This window comes from Babylonia areolata, chromosome 23 (genome assembly GCF_041734735.1).
Source record: "Babylonia areolata isolate BAREFJ2019XMU chromosome 23, ASM4173473v1, whole genome shotgun sequence".
NCBI classification, from domain to species: Eukaryota; Metazoa; Mollusca; class Gastropoda; order Neogastropoda; family Buccinidae; genus Babylonia; species Babylonia areolata.
The window spans coordinates 47,505,939-47,523,519 of record NC_134898.1 but is presented as its reverse complement, the minus strand read 5'-3'; the positions used below and the strand labels follow the sequence as shown (position 1 = coordinate 47,523,519).

General features: G+C 44.5%; 1 protein-coding gene across 1 annotated transcript in view; it reads left to right on the top strand.

The window, feature by feature from the left end:
- Positions 1-4,640: 4,640 nt before the first annotated feature.
- LOC143298283 (uncharacterized) overlaps positions 4,641-17,581 on the top strand; it is a 24,868-nt gene continuing 11,927 nt past the window's right edge. The window contains exons 1-4 of the mRNA XM_076611101.1: positions 4,641-4,747; positions 4,946-5,068; positions 5,544-5,639; positions 13,984-14,082. Coding sequence (XP_076467216.1) covers positions 4,726-4,747; positions 4,946-5,068; positions 5,544-5,639; positions 13,984-14,082 — 340 coding nt within the window. The 5' untranslated portion in view covers positions 4,641-4,725. The remainder of the gene's footprint in view (positions 4,748-4,945; positions 5,069-5,543; positions 5,640-13,983; positions 14,083-17,581) is intronic.

The following is a 17,581-nucleotide window of genomic DNA, read 5'->3' as shown; positions in this document are numbered from 1 at the left end:
ACACACACACACACACACACACACAACACACAACACACACACACACACACACACACACACACACACACACACACACACACAGAGGAGTACAGGGCAGGGGTCGTCTTGCTCTAAAACTTTTTTTTTTTAATTACAGGTGACGGAATTCAACCTGGCTATTCACACACACACACACACACACACACACACACACACACACACACACACACACATAGCGTTTTTATTTTTATCTTTATTTTTTTTTGTATTTATTTTATTTTATTTTTTTGACATGCCCAGTGTCAAATGCGACGTTGTGAATACCTGTCGACCGCTACTGCTCTTCTGACAAATTGAAACGATGACATGGAATACACTTTTCCCTGTGTTTAATTATGGGAAACAAAACCGTGTCAAAATCAAGTTATGCACACTTGTCAACCCTTACTCTTTATCAGTTCAGCTGCGGTACGAATTGCACAGCTTTACTGTCTTTCTTAAGAAGCAAACGTTTCTCTGTAATCAAATTCGTTGTTGTACCTGTCAATCTCTATATCCTTTCATTATACTGGAAAACAACTTTTCGCGTTTGTAATAGGAAATGAGATTTTCAACAGGTATTCTATCCCGTCCAACAACTAACATGCCTGTCGAGCCCTACTGTTCTTCTGTTAAACACAAGATTTTGAGCCTTATAATTATTATTATTATTATTAGTAGTATTTTCATGCATCTATCTATTATTTATTTATTTATTTTATTTATTTATTTATTATTTATTTCATTATTTTATTCTCAAGGCCTGACTAAGCGCGTTGGGTTACGCTGCTGGTCAGGCATCTGCTTGGCAGATGTGGTGTAGCGTATATGGATTTGACCGAATGCAGTGACGCCTCCTTGAGCTACTGATACTGATACTGATACTAAACACAAAAAAGTACTACACACACTTTCCCTGCTATCATAGAATAAAGAATTATCTCTTTTTACCTCATCAGACGTCATGATTTTGTACTCTTTTTTTTTTTTTTTTACCCATTTCTCTTTCATCTGTGTTATCAAATGTCGTATCTGCACATCTGTCCAGCTCTACTGCTGCTTTTTTACACTGACATACTAAATGCAAGTTTTCTGTCTTTCGTTGGAAGCAAGATGTTATCCACTTTCAATTGCCACACACTCCACCCCCCCCCCCCCCCCGCCCCCCCATTGCTCTTATCTTAGACTGATTTGAAGTGTGCATGGCTGTCCGTTTTAGGTCTATGATGACAGTTGATGTATCTATATACGTGCCGATCTTTATGGCTGGTTTCAAACTGAAATACCATGTACAAAATGTTCTGTTTTGTAAAGAATAGGACATCGGTCTTCTCCCAAGGGCCACACCTGAAGACAAACAATGCTCTTCCGTTAAACTGAATGACAAAGTACATGTTACTTGTCCTTTGTATGAAACCAGAGTCTCCTCACTATCAAGTATTGAGCTGATATACACATCGACCCATACTGTAATTCTGTCAAACTAGGATACTACATTCTTATTTCCCATCTTTCTTAGAAAACACATATATTATTTTCATTCCAGTAGATAAGGACTACACACATACCCTTCAACCTCTACTGTTTTTCTTTAAAACCGAAAGTATGACATTATATAATTTCTGCCTTTTCGTGAAGAACGATATCATCTCTACTAACAGATGCTACGTTTGAAAACCTCTCGATCTCTGGCGTTAAGATCTTAACCCTCTGTGCTGCTGGCGTGTATGATGGCAGTCTCTTCGTATCCGAAGATCACTGGGAAGAAGGTCTAGTCCGGGTGAGGCAAGCCTTCTGGTGGCTGTACAGGCCAGTCCTGGACTTGCATTGTCGGGAACAGCTGGCGCACGTGAAGGTTGGCTGGTCGCTGGAGGGGTGAACTTGAGATGATGCCTCCTTTCTCCGCTCGCGTTTTTCCCGATACTGACGTGTATACTTGTCAGCGAACGACTATCACCGTACGGAGTTCAGCAGATTTCAGTTTCAAGGAGGCGTCACTGCGTTCGGAAAAATCCATATGCGCTACACAACACAACATCTGCGCTACACAACATCTGCTAGGCAGATGCCTGACAGCAGCATAACCCAACGCACTTGTCAGGCCTTGAGTGCATGCTTATATAGTTGTGTACCTATCAGAGTGGATTTCTTTATACCTGATTTTGCCAGAGGACAACACGCTCGTTGCCAATGGTTCTTTTTCAGTGCGCAAAATATGCGTGCTGCACACGGGACCTCGATTTATCGTCTCATCCGAAAGACTAGACGCTCAGTTTGATTTTCCAGTCAAACTTGAGAGAAGGGGCGAGAACGGAATTCGAACCCACAACCTCATGGATTCTCTTTATTGGCAGCAGAGCGTCTTAACCATTCTGCCACCGTCCTCAGCAGAGCTTACGGTCAGGATGTCAGTCACCATATAGTATTTTGACATCTTTCTCTTGGGGTGGCATTACTTTGGTTCAATCAAATCAATACCACCTCTTGTAAGTACAACAACGACACCAATGATAATGATAATAATAACAACAATGATAATGATGATACTACTACTACTTCTACTACTACTAATAATAATGCAGGGTTATATAGCGCAGTACCCCGATCTCAGATGAGGCTCACCGCGCATTACAATAAAATATACACATTTAAGAATAACTGGCATGAAAGTACGTGCAAAAAAACCCAACACAAGCAATATCACAGTCTCACATCACATCGGCCCAAATCACAGCAAAATATGTATACCTACATCACACCCACCATAGCCAAAACTCACACCAATGAACCAGGCATCACAAAAAACAAACACAAAAAAAAAAAAACAACAACAAAAAAACAAACCACCAAAAGCCACACTTGCCTAATTTCACCAGGTTTCAGCAATCAAGGTGTTCAAATGAAATACGGAACCTTGCTTGTCTTTTGTGTTAAAAACAAACAAACAAACAAACACAGAGATTGTCTTTGTGATACATTTATTTTTAACCCTTTAATTACTGGGGAAATCATAACAAACGGTTCATGCACTTTTCATGTTTATAGTTTGTAGCTTTTTTGTGGAAGGGGCTGTATGTAATAACTATCCTCTTGCCCCCCCCCCCCCCCAGCCCCCCCCCCCCCCCCCCCTGATTAATTGAATATCTGTTGCTTTAGGAAGTTAGGAGTGGGGGTGGGGGTGGGGGTTTTCTTCTGAACTTGTAAAAGTGTAGTCGACAGAGACTGGGAGCTCATTGTTCCAGATTTTTCCTGTGACTTTTCTCCCCGTGCCACTGCCTTCAACGGAGCCCCATGTTCGACGCCGAAACAGTCTGCGTTTCCCTGCCCCAGTTTCCTCACGCCCACTCCCTCGCTTCCACGTTCACGGCGTACCCTTTCCCATTATCCTCACGCCATCCTGCCCCCCCATCCTCAAGTCTGCGAGTGACCGACTTCTGTCTTCAACTCCCTGTGGAATTTGGGTCGGCGAACTTTGACAGTATCACGAAGCGGAACAGGATGCCACGGTGCATAAAACATTTTGACAATATCATGTGAAGGACTGTATGTATGTATGCATGTATGTATACAGAGAGAAAGAGAGGGGGCGAGAAAGAGAGACAGACAGACAGAGTTCAGGGATTAATTAGGTAAAGTCGGACATTCAGCACAAGCAAGTGATGTGACGACTTTCCTCTTATGCTTATCATTCCATGAAATGAATTCGACTCATGGAGACTGCTTTCGTTGTATATTCTTTAAAAGTCAACCTGAAACGTGCGCACGAAATGAATAATCAAATGAGGGCCAAACGCTTGGAATGAAACTTTTTATTTTAATTACCAGTAATTGCTCCAGCCGTATTTCAGTTCACCATCTATTATTTGACTATCCAATCCTCTCTGATCAGTATGAGAACGGAGGAAGGATGGGATGGGTTGTGTATTTGATCACAGGACACTGCGACATTCAGAGTGTTTCACATGATTCATCGGAAATCTGTAACTTCCAATTGCTGAAAACATGTACCATTCTGCATTGAAGACTTGTCGTAATCGCCGATAGTAGTATATGGTCAGTGACTCCCCCACCACAAACTCCATCACTTCACTATCAGTTTTTTTCCTGTCATCCCCCGCCTGCCTTCCCATGACCGCCCTTCACCCATCGTCCACACCCTGTGTGTGTGTGTGTGTGTGTGTGTGTGTGTGTGTGTGTGTGTGTGTGTGTGTGTGTGTGTGTGTGTGAGGGAGTCTGTCTGAGTGAGAAAGAGGGTGTGTGTGTGTGTGTGTGTGTGTGTGTGTGTGTGTGTGTGTGTGTGTGTGTGTGTGTGTGTGTGTGTGTGTGTGTGTGTGTGTGTGACTGACAGACAGAAAGAGTATGTCTGAGTGTGTGTCCGTGTGTGTGAGTATGGGTCTCTCTCTCTCTCGTTCTAGGAATTCGTCTCAAGATGATCCTCTGTCCGTGTGTGTGTGTGTGTGTGTGTGTGTGTGACAATCTAGGGTGGGGAGGGGGTGTGGGGTGAAACTACACACCCTAAAGGGTGCAGGCCAGTAGGTCACTGATTAAAGTCAAATATAAATGCAGCATTCTTGGTCACGAACTAGCATCAGTACCGCTTCCACCAGTCAGCTCCATCCAGAAAGCAACCTGCCCACAAGAGACCACCAGGTGTTAGTTTGCAGTCTTCCTCGGTACACCCGTAAAAAACGACCTGTTCTTGACATCATGGATACCACCAATGGCCACGGTATAAATTGTTTCTCCTCCTCCTCCTCCTCCTCCTTCTTCTTCTTCTGGTACTGGTTTTTGTACTGACACGAGTTCTGGTGTTGAATCTGGTACTTCTTCTTCTGCTGGAACTTGCTCTTCTTTTTCTTCTTCATGTTCCTGCTGCGCTTTTCTTCCTGTTCTTCTTGTGATTGTCCCTATTGTTCCTCTTCTTCAGGTCCTAAGGCTGAGAGCCATCTGCCGTTCTGGACGCCTGGCAGCGGTCACTATGGAGACACGTGGGGAAAACAAACCACGCAGACAATGTCATCTTGTATTGATCTACTGTTGCCACTGCTTGGTGAGTGGGTGTGTATGGTGTACGTGGTATGTATGTGTGCTGTATGAGTGTGTGCGTGTGCGTATACGTGTGTGTGTGTGTGTGCGCGCGCGCGCGCGTGTGTGTGTGGTGTTTATGCGTAAATATGCGTGTGTGTATGTGTGTGCATATGTTTATGTGCAAATGTGTGTGTGCATGTGTATGTGTGCGCGTACGCGCGCGCGTGTGTGGTATATACATAGATTATTGTGGGTGAGCCATAGGAAATTATTCTATAATCTGTTTCTTCAATTAGAATGATTAGTCAGTTCCACCATCATCAACATCATTGTCATAATGGGTAGTAGTAGTAGTAGCAGTTGTTGTTGTTATATCACTTTTTTGATGTTTTGAATACATTCAAGACGTAACCCCAACTTTCAACATTATTTTTCTATCGTAAGCTCGCTATCATTTTACTGCAACAATAATTAACAACCGCTATGAATACCCACAGAAACAATACCTGTCAACCCCAACGGTACATTCACGATCGCGGACTATGGCACTAACGATGGCTACAGCTCCATGCCTCTGATCACCAGTGTCACAGGTAAGTGGTTCTTGTGTCGCAAAGCCGCGTGGAGTGATACCCGATTGCACATAATACCTGGCTTGGAACTCAGGAGTTTTTTGTTGAAGGCATGCAAGCATCAGCATCACCCTGCTCCTTCCCTGCAACTGGGATGCGGTTATATAGTGTTTTCGGATTCCCGGATATGGCCTCAACGAAATAAACCGTCAATGATATGGGAAATACGGCTTAATTCGAGATTTACAGACTCTTATTGGTATGACTGTGAAGATTGTTTTCCCTGCGATTTTTAAGCCAAATTTGGTATGGACGGACAAAGTGTTTCTAGAGAAAGATGGCAATGTTAAAGTTTACCACGGACACACAGACATATACCTACGGAGAGACAGACAGACAGACAGACGGACAGACAGACAGACAGACAGACAGACAGACAATCACACACAGACACAGACACAGACACAGACACACACACACACACACACACACACACACACACACACACACACACACACACACACACACACACACACACACACAGAGAGATTATTTCTGGTTATTATTATCATTATTGAATTGTTACTGTTAAATGTTATTGCATTTTTTTTGTAGATTTCTACCTTTTCCGTTTTCCTCTTTCCTCCACTCACACAACCGAACACCGGATTAAAACACAGACTCACTTTGTTTACACAAGTGACTGAGTCAAAAAGGTTATCTTAAATAGTCATGAAAAATCTTCCGAATGGTTTTGATAAAGAGTGTGATCAAGCCCTGAACGGACGATGAGGATTCTTTTATATATATTTATATATATATATATATTTAATAGTTTCTAGAACAGACCGACACAGAATAAAATATCCCCAGATAAAGGAAGTTTTATACACCTTTCCAGAAATATTATTTAAGAAACGAAGCTTTACAAGACAAAAAGACTGCAGTGTTAACACCCAGTGTTTTTAACTCCTCTTGATTCTAGAAGTAGTTAATGAAATGGCGTGTGTGAATCAAGATATAAAATACGCCAAAAACTTCCCTGTAATGATTAGTATCGTCATTTAAAATGGCGTTGGCGTTTTCAGAGGATGAAAACTTCAATAATAAAGTTTAATGATATTGATTTGTCCAAAACGAACAAAAATTACTGAATGCTGAAATAAATGAAAGTGGAGAAGCTAGCGCAGTAAAAACAACAAACAAACAAACAAACAAACAACAACAACAAAAACAACAACAACAACAACAAAAAGCGGGGAAAACGAGTAGAACTGGTGGCATTCTAGCTTGAATTTTAAGATGTTTACCCCAAATTCAAAACTATGACCTTACTGGTTGCTGTTGAGCAGTATTTCAAGCACAGTTACATTAACACTGGACTTCCCACGTTGTGACATGTAGTAACGGGATGTATCTCATTTAGGTTTGTTGGGTAAAGTCCTATTTTAGCGTACTAAATTTAGGGACCTATTTTGCCGACAGTTTTCGTCCATTGATGAAACGATATTACCATTCGCAGATGTTGCAAACTATTTCCTGTGGTTTTCGACTCTATATATACTCAATTTTGATGCAAACAGTCGCTAAACTAACGTGTCGCCATCTTGCTCATTCTGTTCCTGGCCCCGCTAACCATTTGTTTTGTATTTGTATTTGTATTTCTTTGTATCACAACAGATTTCTCTGTGTGAAATTCGGGCTGCTGTCCCCAGGGAGAGCGCGTCGCTACACTACAGCGCCACCCATTACACACACACACACACACACACACACACACACACACACACACACACACACATATATATATATATATATATATATATATATATATATACTTTTTCCTGCGTGCAGTTTTGTTTTTGCTATCGAGTAAATGAAAAGGTAAACAAAAAACATGGTGGATTGAGTCGACAAGTGTCGGTTCGAGTTCATGTTGCAGAACCAGGCAACCAGCACCACCACCAGGGCCATGATCAAGGCCAATACTGAAGCTTGAAGCTGTCACACCAGGCTCCAGTCTCTTGGGACCGCAGAGGTGCCAAGCTCATCATCCAGGCTGCCAAATTCAAGAGGTTGTAGGATCATCCCATAAAAGACCGACTGTTCTAGCCAAATAAGGGGCGACTCAAGAGATGCGGCTTTGTCCACCAAAGCTAGACCCTTGATAACACCGAGACATCTTTGACCATGACCCCAGAGAGATTTCGCGGTGTCGGGCTGTCCCCGCATGGGTAGAGGGTATGCTCAGCCACGCTCAGTCCAGCATCTCTGGTGTTGGCCCCAAAGAGTGGCTCTGAGAAATAAAAGCCCCGTACCCTTCAGCACCCTCAAACCCACTATCCAAGAGTCCTGGACATGTTTATACTGACGGCTCTGCTGAAGAAGCTGTACGAAATAGTGGGGCAGGAATCTGCATTCAGTACCAGGAGGCCGAGGAAAAAGATAGGTCGGCCTTTATTCCACCGTTACAAGGCTGAGACAGAAGCCCTGAAAACAGCAGCAGCCCTTATCGAGGTCAGCGCTCATGTTACCCATAAAGTAGCTTTCCTGACTGATGCCCTATCCGTCCTACAGGCCTTACAGCCCAACACAAACACTGACTTAAACGACCTGTCCTCCACTCTTGCCTCCCTCTGCAGGAGCCACGCTGTCGTCCTATAGTGGATTCCTTCTCACTGCAGTGTGCTGGGCAATGAGACTGCCGACTCCTTAGCGAAGGAAGGAAATACACAAAAGCAGGTGGTTAGGTCCACCAGCTACTCTGAAGTAAAGACCATCATCAAGGCCAAGCAACAGAAGAAGTGGATGCAACAACATCCACACCTCAAAAGGACAGACCCCTACTACCTGATGACTAGGCGGGAACAGGTGTCAATGTTCAGACTCAGGACAGGCCACAACGCCTAAACTACCACTTACACACTGAATTTGGCATTAGTCACTTGGCACGGTGCCCCTGTGGGACTGACAGCCAGACAACAGAACATTTGTTGCAGTCCTGCCCCCTTTATGAAGTGGTCAGGAAGAGGTACTGAGCCCGACCCAACTCCCGTGACCCAGAAGCTGTTTGGAAGTCCTGCAGTGTACAGCTGCCTTCATCGCGGAGACTGGGGTGTTCATCTGACAAACGAGAGGAAACGAAGAAGAGGAGTTCATGTTGTGGGTCATTTCGCGTCGTATTATGCCTACTTCTTGACTAGAAGAGTCGATTACACACAGTGTTATTTCTCATTTGTTTCCATCGCAAAGCACACGTAAATGTTCGTTTAAACACGTCCCAGAATTTAGGACGCTAAATTGGGACATTACCGCTTTGTTGCTATGCAATGGTGCCTGCATGGTAATAACGGTTTGAACGTCGGCTTCTTTCTGGATGAATCAACTACACACGCGATCAAACGACAATAGTGTGAGCTGTGAATGTGAGGCTGGTTTTCGTAAAAATTGCCAAACATTGACCAAAGTTTGCCTATATTTTATGACTGAGTAGTATCTCTTAAAAGTTGTTGCTGTCATTGATTATGATAGAGCTTTTGATTCGGTATGATACAATTAGCTTTCACATGTATGAGGAATCGAGGTGCAAAAAGATTTTCTGCTCTTTGATGATGTAGAACACCTTTCTGTCGTGTGTGCGACCTGAGTTTGGGTGTTCAAATATTTTTCGTGGCTAAAAAGCGCTGCAGTGAGCACGTGTCCTAAGCCCAACACTGTTTCAAATGTTTTGAAGCGTGATTTAGTAGTAGTCGTAGAAGTAGTAGTTGTCAATCGATCAATCAATCAGTTAATCAATTAATTAATCAATCTATTTATTTATTCTTTCTCTGCCCAATCATCTGCACCATTTCAATGGCATTACTCCCACGCCTCTCGTCTTCGAGTCCCCCATACACGGCCACACCCAGGTTCATCTGTCGCAGTCCCTGTGCCGGCAGTCCACAGGGAACCATCAATGCTAGGTTTCCAGGAGGCCACACACCATAGGAAACCCTCCATTACTGCAGAACAACTTCAGTGGTGTCCGGTAGTGCCTTCTCTGATTTAACGTAACTAGGACACCGCCTACTAAGCCCCTCCAATGACGACAATAATGGCTTCGTCGCTGAGCCGGATTGAATGAGCGTCCCCCCCCCCCTTCCCCACAGTGGAGACTGCCACTATGTTTTGAAATGTTTGGTAAGCTATTAGTTTATCATAATACAATTGCTGATGTTCGTACTTCAGATTCGAAGATGACCATGGCTTCAAATATCAGATGGAAGATCAGTGGCTGTGGGTCCGGAGGTGACTGATGAGGCCAATCTGGGCCCTGAAGGCTCGCCCACATGTGGGACACACCTGAGTGGATGCTGTCATGGCAGTGGATGCTGCTCGGGCCTTGCACACAGTACACTTTCGTTGTGTCTCGGTGATGCGAATGGCTTCAGCTGCACGGGATCCTGTGGTGATTTTGCCGCGCCAAGCTGGATGGTCCAAAGCAAGTGTCTCCCACATGTTGATGTCGACGCCCAGGTCTCCGAAGGACGTTTTAGGGCAGTCTTTGTAGCGTTTCGTCTGCCCTCCAACCGAGCGCTTGCCCTGACACAGTTCACCGTACAGCAGCTGCTTAGGCAGTCGACTGTCTGGCAATCTGACAACATGTCCAGCCCACCTGGCTTGGGCTTTCTGCAAGAGGATGTAGATGCTGTAGAGGCCAACTCGTTCCAGGACTTCCGTGTCGGGGACATTTGTCCTGCCACCTGATGTGGAGGAGTCTGCAGAGACAGCTCATGTTGAACTGTTTGGCGTGTCTGTTGTAGACAGTCCAGGTCTCGCTGGCGTAAAGGAGGGTGGTAAGGACCACTGCACAGTAGACCTTCAGGTTGGTGGTAGCGCTGAGTTCTCTCTGCTCCTAAACGTTCTCACGGAGTCTCCCAAAGGCGGCGGCGGCTTTGGCGATCCTGTTGTTGACATCAGCGTCTATGTTCACTGTGCGAGAAAGAGTGCTGCCCAGGTAAGTGAAGTTGTCGACTGCCTGAAGGGTCTGCCCCTTCATTATGATGTGCGACTCCTGGAATGACTCTCCTGGGGCAGGCTAGTACATAACTTCAGTCTTTCTGGTGCTGATGGTAAGACCGATGTTGTCACAGGCTTATGAAAAGCAGTCCATTTCACACTGCATCTTCTGCTCTGTGTTGGGGTTGATTGCGCAGTCATCAGCAAACAAGAAATCACTGTCATCTCTTTCACCTTTGTGATAGCCTGCAGGCGCCTGAGGTTGAACAATCTCCCATCAGTCCTGTATCTTTTGTGGATTCCTTCTTCGCTGTCACGGAAGGCATCTGTCAGTATCGCAGAAAATACAATACTGAACAGAGTCGGGGCGAGAACGCAGCCTTGTTTGACGCCGTTTGTCACCGGGAAGGCCTCTGAAACGTTTCCATCATTCAGAACTATCACCATCATGCCTTCATGAAACTGCCAGACGATTGTGATGAACTTGCAGGGGGAGCCATACATCTCAATCTTCCACAAGCTTTCTCTGCTGACCGTATCAAAAGCCTTGGTCAGATCGACAAAGGTCATGGAGAGGTCACTGTGTTGCTCTTGGCATTTTTCCTGGAGTTGGCGCACAGCAAAAATCATGTCTGCAGTCCCACGTTCAGCACGGAAGCCACACTGGGAGGATAACTTGCTCAAGTTGTTGGAGAAGATGATTGAGCAGGACACGGGCCAGAATCTTCCCAGCAATGGACAAGAGAGAGATGCCTTGGTGCTTGTCACAAGACTGGCGGTTGCCTTTCCCCTTACAGATGTGGACTATGGTGAGGTTTTTTTTTTTTTTTTTTTTTTTTTTTTTTTTTTTTTTTAGCTGTTGTGGGATCTGTCCCTCATTTCACATGGACTGGAAGAGTTCAGTCAGCTTTTGCATCATGGCAGCGCCTCCTGTTTTGTAAACCTCAGCATAAATTTTATTGGATCCTGGTGCTTTGCCACAGGAGAGTTGCTTCACTGCCTTCCTGACTTCATCTTCTGTGGGGAGGTTGTCGAGGTTCTCGTTGATCTCTACCTGATGCAGACGAGCAATGGCCTCATCGTTGATGTTAGCAGGATGGTTAAGAACGTTCTTGAAGTGCTCAGCCACCAATCCAGAGTCAGCATCTGCGTCCCATCTGCATTGAGGAGGGATGAGGAGATAGAGGACTGGGGTCTGAATACAGCCTTATGTGCATCGTAGAAGCGCTTTGTGTCGTGGTGGTCTGCGTAGCTCTGGATTTCATACGCCTTCTTCCTGAACCAGCTGTCTTGCATCTCGCGAAGTTTCTTCTGAACTTTTCTTTTCGAGATAGCAAGGGCATCTTCCCTTGACTTGTGACGTGGGGTCGTTATTATGCGCTTTGAACAGTTGAATTTTCTGTTATCAGTGCCTCTGTTTCTTCATCATTATCATCGAACCAGTCTTGGTTTTTTCGGGTTGCTGGTCCAAGATGTTCGAGGGAAGTAGTGTAGACAGTGTCTCTGAAGGCCATCCACTGTTCCTCAACGCTGGTCCTGCCTTCCCGTCGTGTGCCTGGCAGTCCGCCTTCAGGGTCGTCGGCGAGTTCTTCTGCAACCTTGCTGCTTTTCAGCTCGGACACATTCAGCCTCTTCGCAGTCTTATGACCTGGGGGCCTTTTCATGGGCAGAATGCGAAGCTTGAACTTGGACACAATGAGGCGGTGGCTGGTCCAGCCACCACACATGGCGTCCAACCTGTCCCTCTTCCTGGTGATGACGTAATCTGATGTCTTCTTACGGGTGGGTAGGCGGAACAGGATGTTGGTGATGACAAGGTCATATGTGGCACACGTCTTGAGAAGCAGAAGACCGTTGCTGTTACACTTGCTGGTGCCATTTCTTCCAATGATCCCTTCCTAGATTTGGTAGTCTGTCCCTACTCTGGCATTAAAGTCCTCAGAACAATGAGCTTCTCTGACTTTGGGACTGCTGAAATGAGGGTGTCGAGTTCTTCATAGAACTTGTCTTTAATGTCATTGGGTTGGTCATGGTGAGAGCGCAGGTACTAACCAACGTTGCACTCTTCTGGTTTGAGAGTGGGAGCTGAAGTGTCACCAGGCAGTCGTTGATACCCTCTGGAAGCTTGGTGAGTTTACAAGTTAGGTGAGATTTGATGGCAAATCCCACGCCTGCTTTTCGTCGGTCAGCGCTGCTGCGACCACTCCAGAAGAATGTTCTGTAAGCAGGCCCTTGTCTGCAAGGCGCCTTTCGCTGAGAGCCGCTATGTCCACATTGTAGCGAGCTAGCTCTTTGCAACCAGGGAAGTTCTCCTCTCTGTCTGCTATCCAGCAGTGTTCTCACATTCCATACGCAAAGGTTGAGCACCATCACTTTCTTCGTTGTTTTAGTTTGTCGACCGCTACGAGGGATCCCCACCAGCCGCGGTAAGCTGGCCAGGGAGAAGTGAAGCAGCTATGTTTGAGGCACCTTTTTCCAGCCCCTTCCTCCATGGAGGTGAGCAGAGGGCTGCCAAACTCCATTGCTGCTGCGGTCCAGTAGAGAGTGACCCTGTGCACTGGGCCACCTGTGTGCAGATTTGTGACTACTCCTTCCAGTGTGTCCGCACCTGCTACATGGCCATTCCACCATCGCCACAGGTCTTGAGGTGTTGCGCGGTGTAATTTGAAGTTATCGCCTGTGCTTGACTTGGACTAAAGCCAGGGAGAGTTGCGCAGGTCAGCCTCTCTCTCTCGTCTCGGCCTATTTGGGCCCAGAGGCAAGACATAGTCTAGACGGCTGGAGATAGGTCAGGATGCAGTAAATGGCTAGCAGTGTTCTGCATGTGTCTCACTGCGCCCTTTTAGCGCTCCACGGCGCATTGCTGAGCATCGCATTTCTGCCCGTTGAACCAACGATGGTTTCTTCCGCGCAGTCCGCCGAACCCAGGCTTTACACTCTAGGTAGACAAGCCCTAAATATTGTGGGTCCACGGCAGTTCTAGCGGCGTGCTCGCAAGTCTCCCTACCCATTGTTGGCATCCTCATCCGCCATTGCAGCCGTTGGGAAACGTCTCATCTTCCGCCTGCTCCGCTGTTGCGATGACCTGTTTGTATTTGACCCATACATGGGAGCCAGCTTTAATGATGTGCCAAATCTGGCAGAGACTATCCTCTTCAGATCGGATTTTCATGTTGAGTTTACTCCCCACATGTACGGGTAGTACTGGGTTACATGTTACCAGAAGCAGAGATGTGTTTGGAAGAACATCAAAGCAGTAACAATGACGATGTTGACGATGATGGCTATTGATAATAACAGCGGTTATGAGGATGATAAAGGATAAATTACCCATTCTCTTTTTTTAATATTTTGTTTGCCATTACAGACTACCTACGGAAAAAACACGGAGAGAAATTATCCATCCAAGTTATCTATGAAGACCAAGAGAAAAATGACTTCAACAGTCTTTTTAAAAGACTGAGTGGTAAGTGGTTTTTTTTTGCCCAGGGTCATTGATGGTTCATTATGTGCTTATCTATTTTTCAAGACTGTAGTGCTATTGTGGTGGTGTATGATTAGGAGCACAATCATTTTTTTTTTCCTTTTACTTTTTTATGTCTTGTGTTTGTAAGAAGATGGTGGAAGAGAGAAGAAGAAGAAGAAGAAGAAGAAGAAGAAGAAGAAGGAGGAGGAGGAGGAGGAGGAGGAGGAGGAAGACAAGAAGTGTTATGCGTCGTGTACAGACGACGGGGCAAATGACTTTTTGATTGCCGTATTGTTGGTAGCCGGTTAACAGGACGAACGCTACCCCTGGCTGGTATTCACCCCACGTATAAAGTAGCCTCGGCTACTTTAACACCCGAGGTTTAATCCAGCCTGGGCCATGTCAGGAATAAATAGCCATGTCAGGAACAAACCAGTCTAGGCCATGTCAGGAATAAACCAGCCATGTCAGGAACAAGCCAGCCTGGGTCATGTCAGGAACAAGCCAGCCTGGGTCATGTCAGGAATAAACCAGCCTGGGTCATGTCAGGAATAAACCAGCCTGGGCCATGTCGGGAACAAGCCAGCCTGGGTCATGTCAGGAACAAGCCAGCCTGGGTCATGTCAGGAATAAACCAGTCTGGGTCATGTCAGGAATAAACCAGCCATGTCAGGAACAAACCAGCCTGGGCCATGTCAGGAACAAGCCAGCCTGGGTCATGTCAGGAACAAACCAGCCTGGGCAATTTCAGGAATAAACCAGCCATGTCGGGAACAAGGCAGCCTAGGTCATGTCAGGAACAAGCCAGCCTGGGTCATGTCAGGAACAAGCCAGTCTGGGCCATGTCAGGAATAAACCAGCCATGTCAGGAATAACCATCCTGGGCCATGTCAGGAACAAACTAGTCTGGGTCATGTCAGGAACAAACCAGCCATGTCAGGAACAAACCAGTCTGGGTCATGTCAGGAACAAACCAGCCATGTCAGGAACAAACCAGTCAGGGCCATGTCACGAATAATCCAGACTGGGCCATGTCAGGAACAAACAGCCTGGGCCATGTCAGGAACAAACCAGTCTAGGCCATGTCAGGAACAAACCAGCCATGTCAGGAACAAACCAGTCTAGGCCATGTCACGAATAAATCAGCCATGTCAGGAACAAACCAGTCTGGGCCATGTCACGAGTAAACCAGCCATGTTTTCATGGGATGTATACCAGCCAGGGATATAATTATATGCATACATATATAGATGACGACGACAACGACGACGATGACGACGATGATCCCTACAAATACTACTGGTTGTGGGCGTGGAGGTGACGCTGGTGCTGGTTATGGTGATGGATGTCCTACTATTTTATTTCATTTAGTTGTTTATTATATATATATATTTCATTTCATCAGTTGTTCGTTGATGTAAAATTAACCCTTTACCTTTCTTTGTCCTCATCAGTACTTTTCCCAGATGTCTCTCTTTTTGTAATACAACCCATTGTTCTCAACGATTTAATTGTTCGTACCCCCCCCCCCCCCACCCCCTCTCCTTTTTTTCTTCTTTTTTTTTTTCTTTGAAATTTTATTATTTTCATTTTTACTTCTATTTTCTTTATTACTTTTGTTTACCCCCCCCCCCCCCCTCATCTGCAAACATGTCGCATGATATTGCAGATGAGGAGATACATAATGGAAGATCATTGATATAAAGGTTGAACAATAAGGGGCCAAGCACAGAGCCTTGGGGAATGCCCATTTTAGTTATTCCCACATTCGAAAAAGTCCCGTTTACTAATACACTCTGTTTTCTTTCTTTTAAGTATGACTCAAAAAAATTAACAGAATTTGTATCAAGCTGATAAACCCGTAGCTTTTCAAGAAGTATTCGATGGTTAACAAGATCAAATGCTTTCTTCAAATCTAGAAATACAATTCCGTTGATACTTTTGTCATTTATAGCTGTGAGCAGTTTATCTAAGAGACTGGTGAGGGCTGTCTGACAGGAGTGTTTTGGGCGAAACCCTGACTGATTTTGATGAAGCAAGTTGTGCCGGTCAAGATATTGCAAAAGGTGCTTGTGTACGTGTTTTTCAAGTGGTTTAGAAAGCGATGATAGTATTGATATTGGTCGGTAATCGTTCAGGTCAGAGGGATTTTTTACTTTAGGTAGTGGTATAATTTTGGCAGTTTTGAACATAGTTGGAAAAACACTTTTTGAAATACTGAGGTTATAAATATATGTCAGATGATGCACTGTATATGGTAGTGATAGAAGCAGAATTTTATTGAGAGAGAGAGAGAGAGAGAGAGAGAGAGAGAGAGAGAGAGAGAGAGAGAGAGAGAGAGAGAGAGAAACTGAAACTGAAACTGAAACTGAAAAATGTTTTAATGCCATTGACATCACAGTCCTATTGGCATGGGACACATCAAAATAATCGTTTAACACATACAAACCAAATAGCATGAATATAATATGTATCAAAATCGCAGCAACAAACCTGCTGCAAGACAATAGAAAACACTCATGTCGAAAACGGCTATACCCACGTTCGACAAACTCACGGCGTGATCAACCTAAAAGAAAAGTAAGAAAAAGGAAAAGTAAACCTATACATATTCAGTTAATTTGCACTTTCTCCGTGCATATTCAAAAACGATACAAATGTCGGCTTCTTTGAATCGACCATCCAACCTAAACGCTATGACAGTTAAAGCTGTGGTATGATTTTTTTTTTTTTTTCCACTTTCGAGACTGCAGTTCTTTTGTTGTGTATGCATTTACAAGTCAGAGCAATTCTTGCTACGAAAGTGCCAAGCAAGGGCGATAAATTTAGCAAGTGACCGAATTATCTTTCCATTATCTGACAAAAGGAGATGGATGATGTCCCTTTCAACTGAAACACGTTCTTTAAAAAGTTCACATTTTTTACGGATATCACTGTAGGCGTTACACACAAAAAGAAAATGAATTTCGTCTTCTGTCTGCGCCCCACACATAGGGCATGGGGGTTGAATGGATGTGTCAAGGGAGTACCATCTTTTACTGGCATTCAGCCCCAATACCCTTAACCTGAACCGAGCAAGACTAAGTCTGTGCCATTTATTGTTTAGAACTGAAATATATTTTTCCGTCTCAAATGTACTCTTAAACGAAAGAAACCAGCTATATTTTTTCCGAATCTTCTAAATTAGAGTGCCAATCCTGTTTGTATGAAGAAATAAGTCTATCTTTAAATTCATACAAGAATAATTTCACATCACTAACTCCTTGACACATCCAAACAATCCCGAAACCATGAACATTTAAAACATTCTGCACATAGTATGCCCAGTTATATTTTCCAGATTAAAGTTGATTCACCATCATAATGTACGCTTGTTTGCATATTCTTTCAGAAGGAAGCTGTGTTAGCCTAACCCAGTATTTAATGCATTTAATCCAAGTTGTGATAAATAAAGGGTAACGACCAACTTCACCATAAATCATTTTATTAGATGAATGCA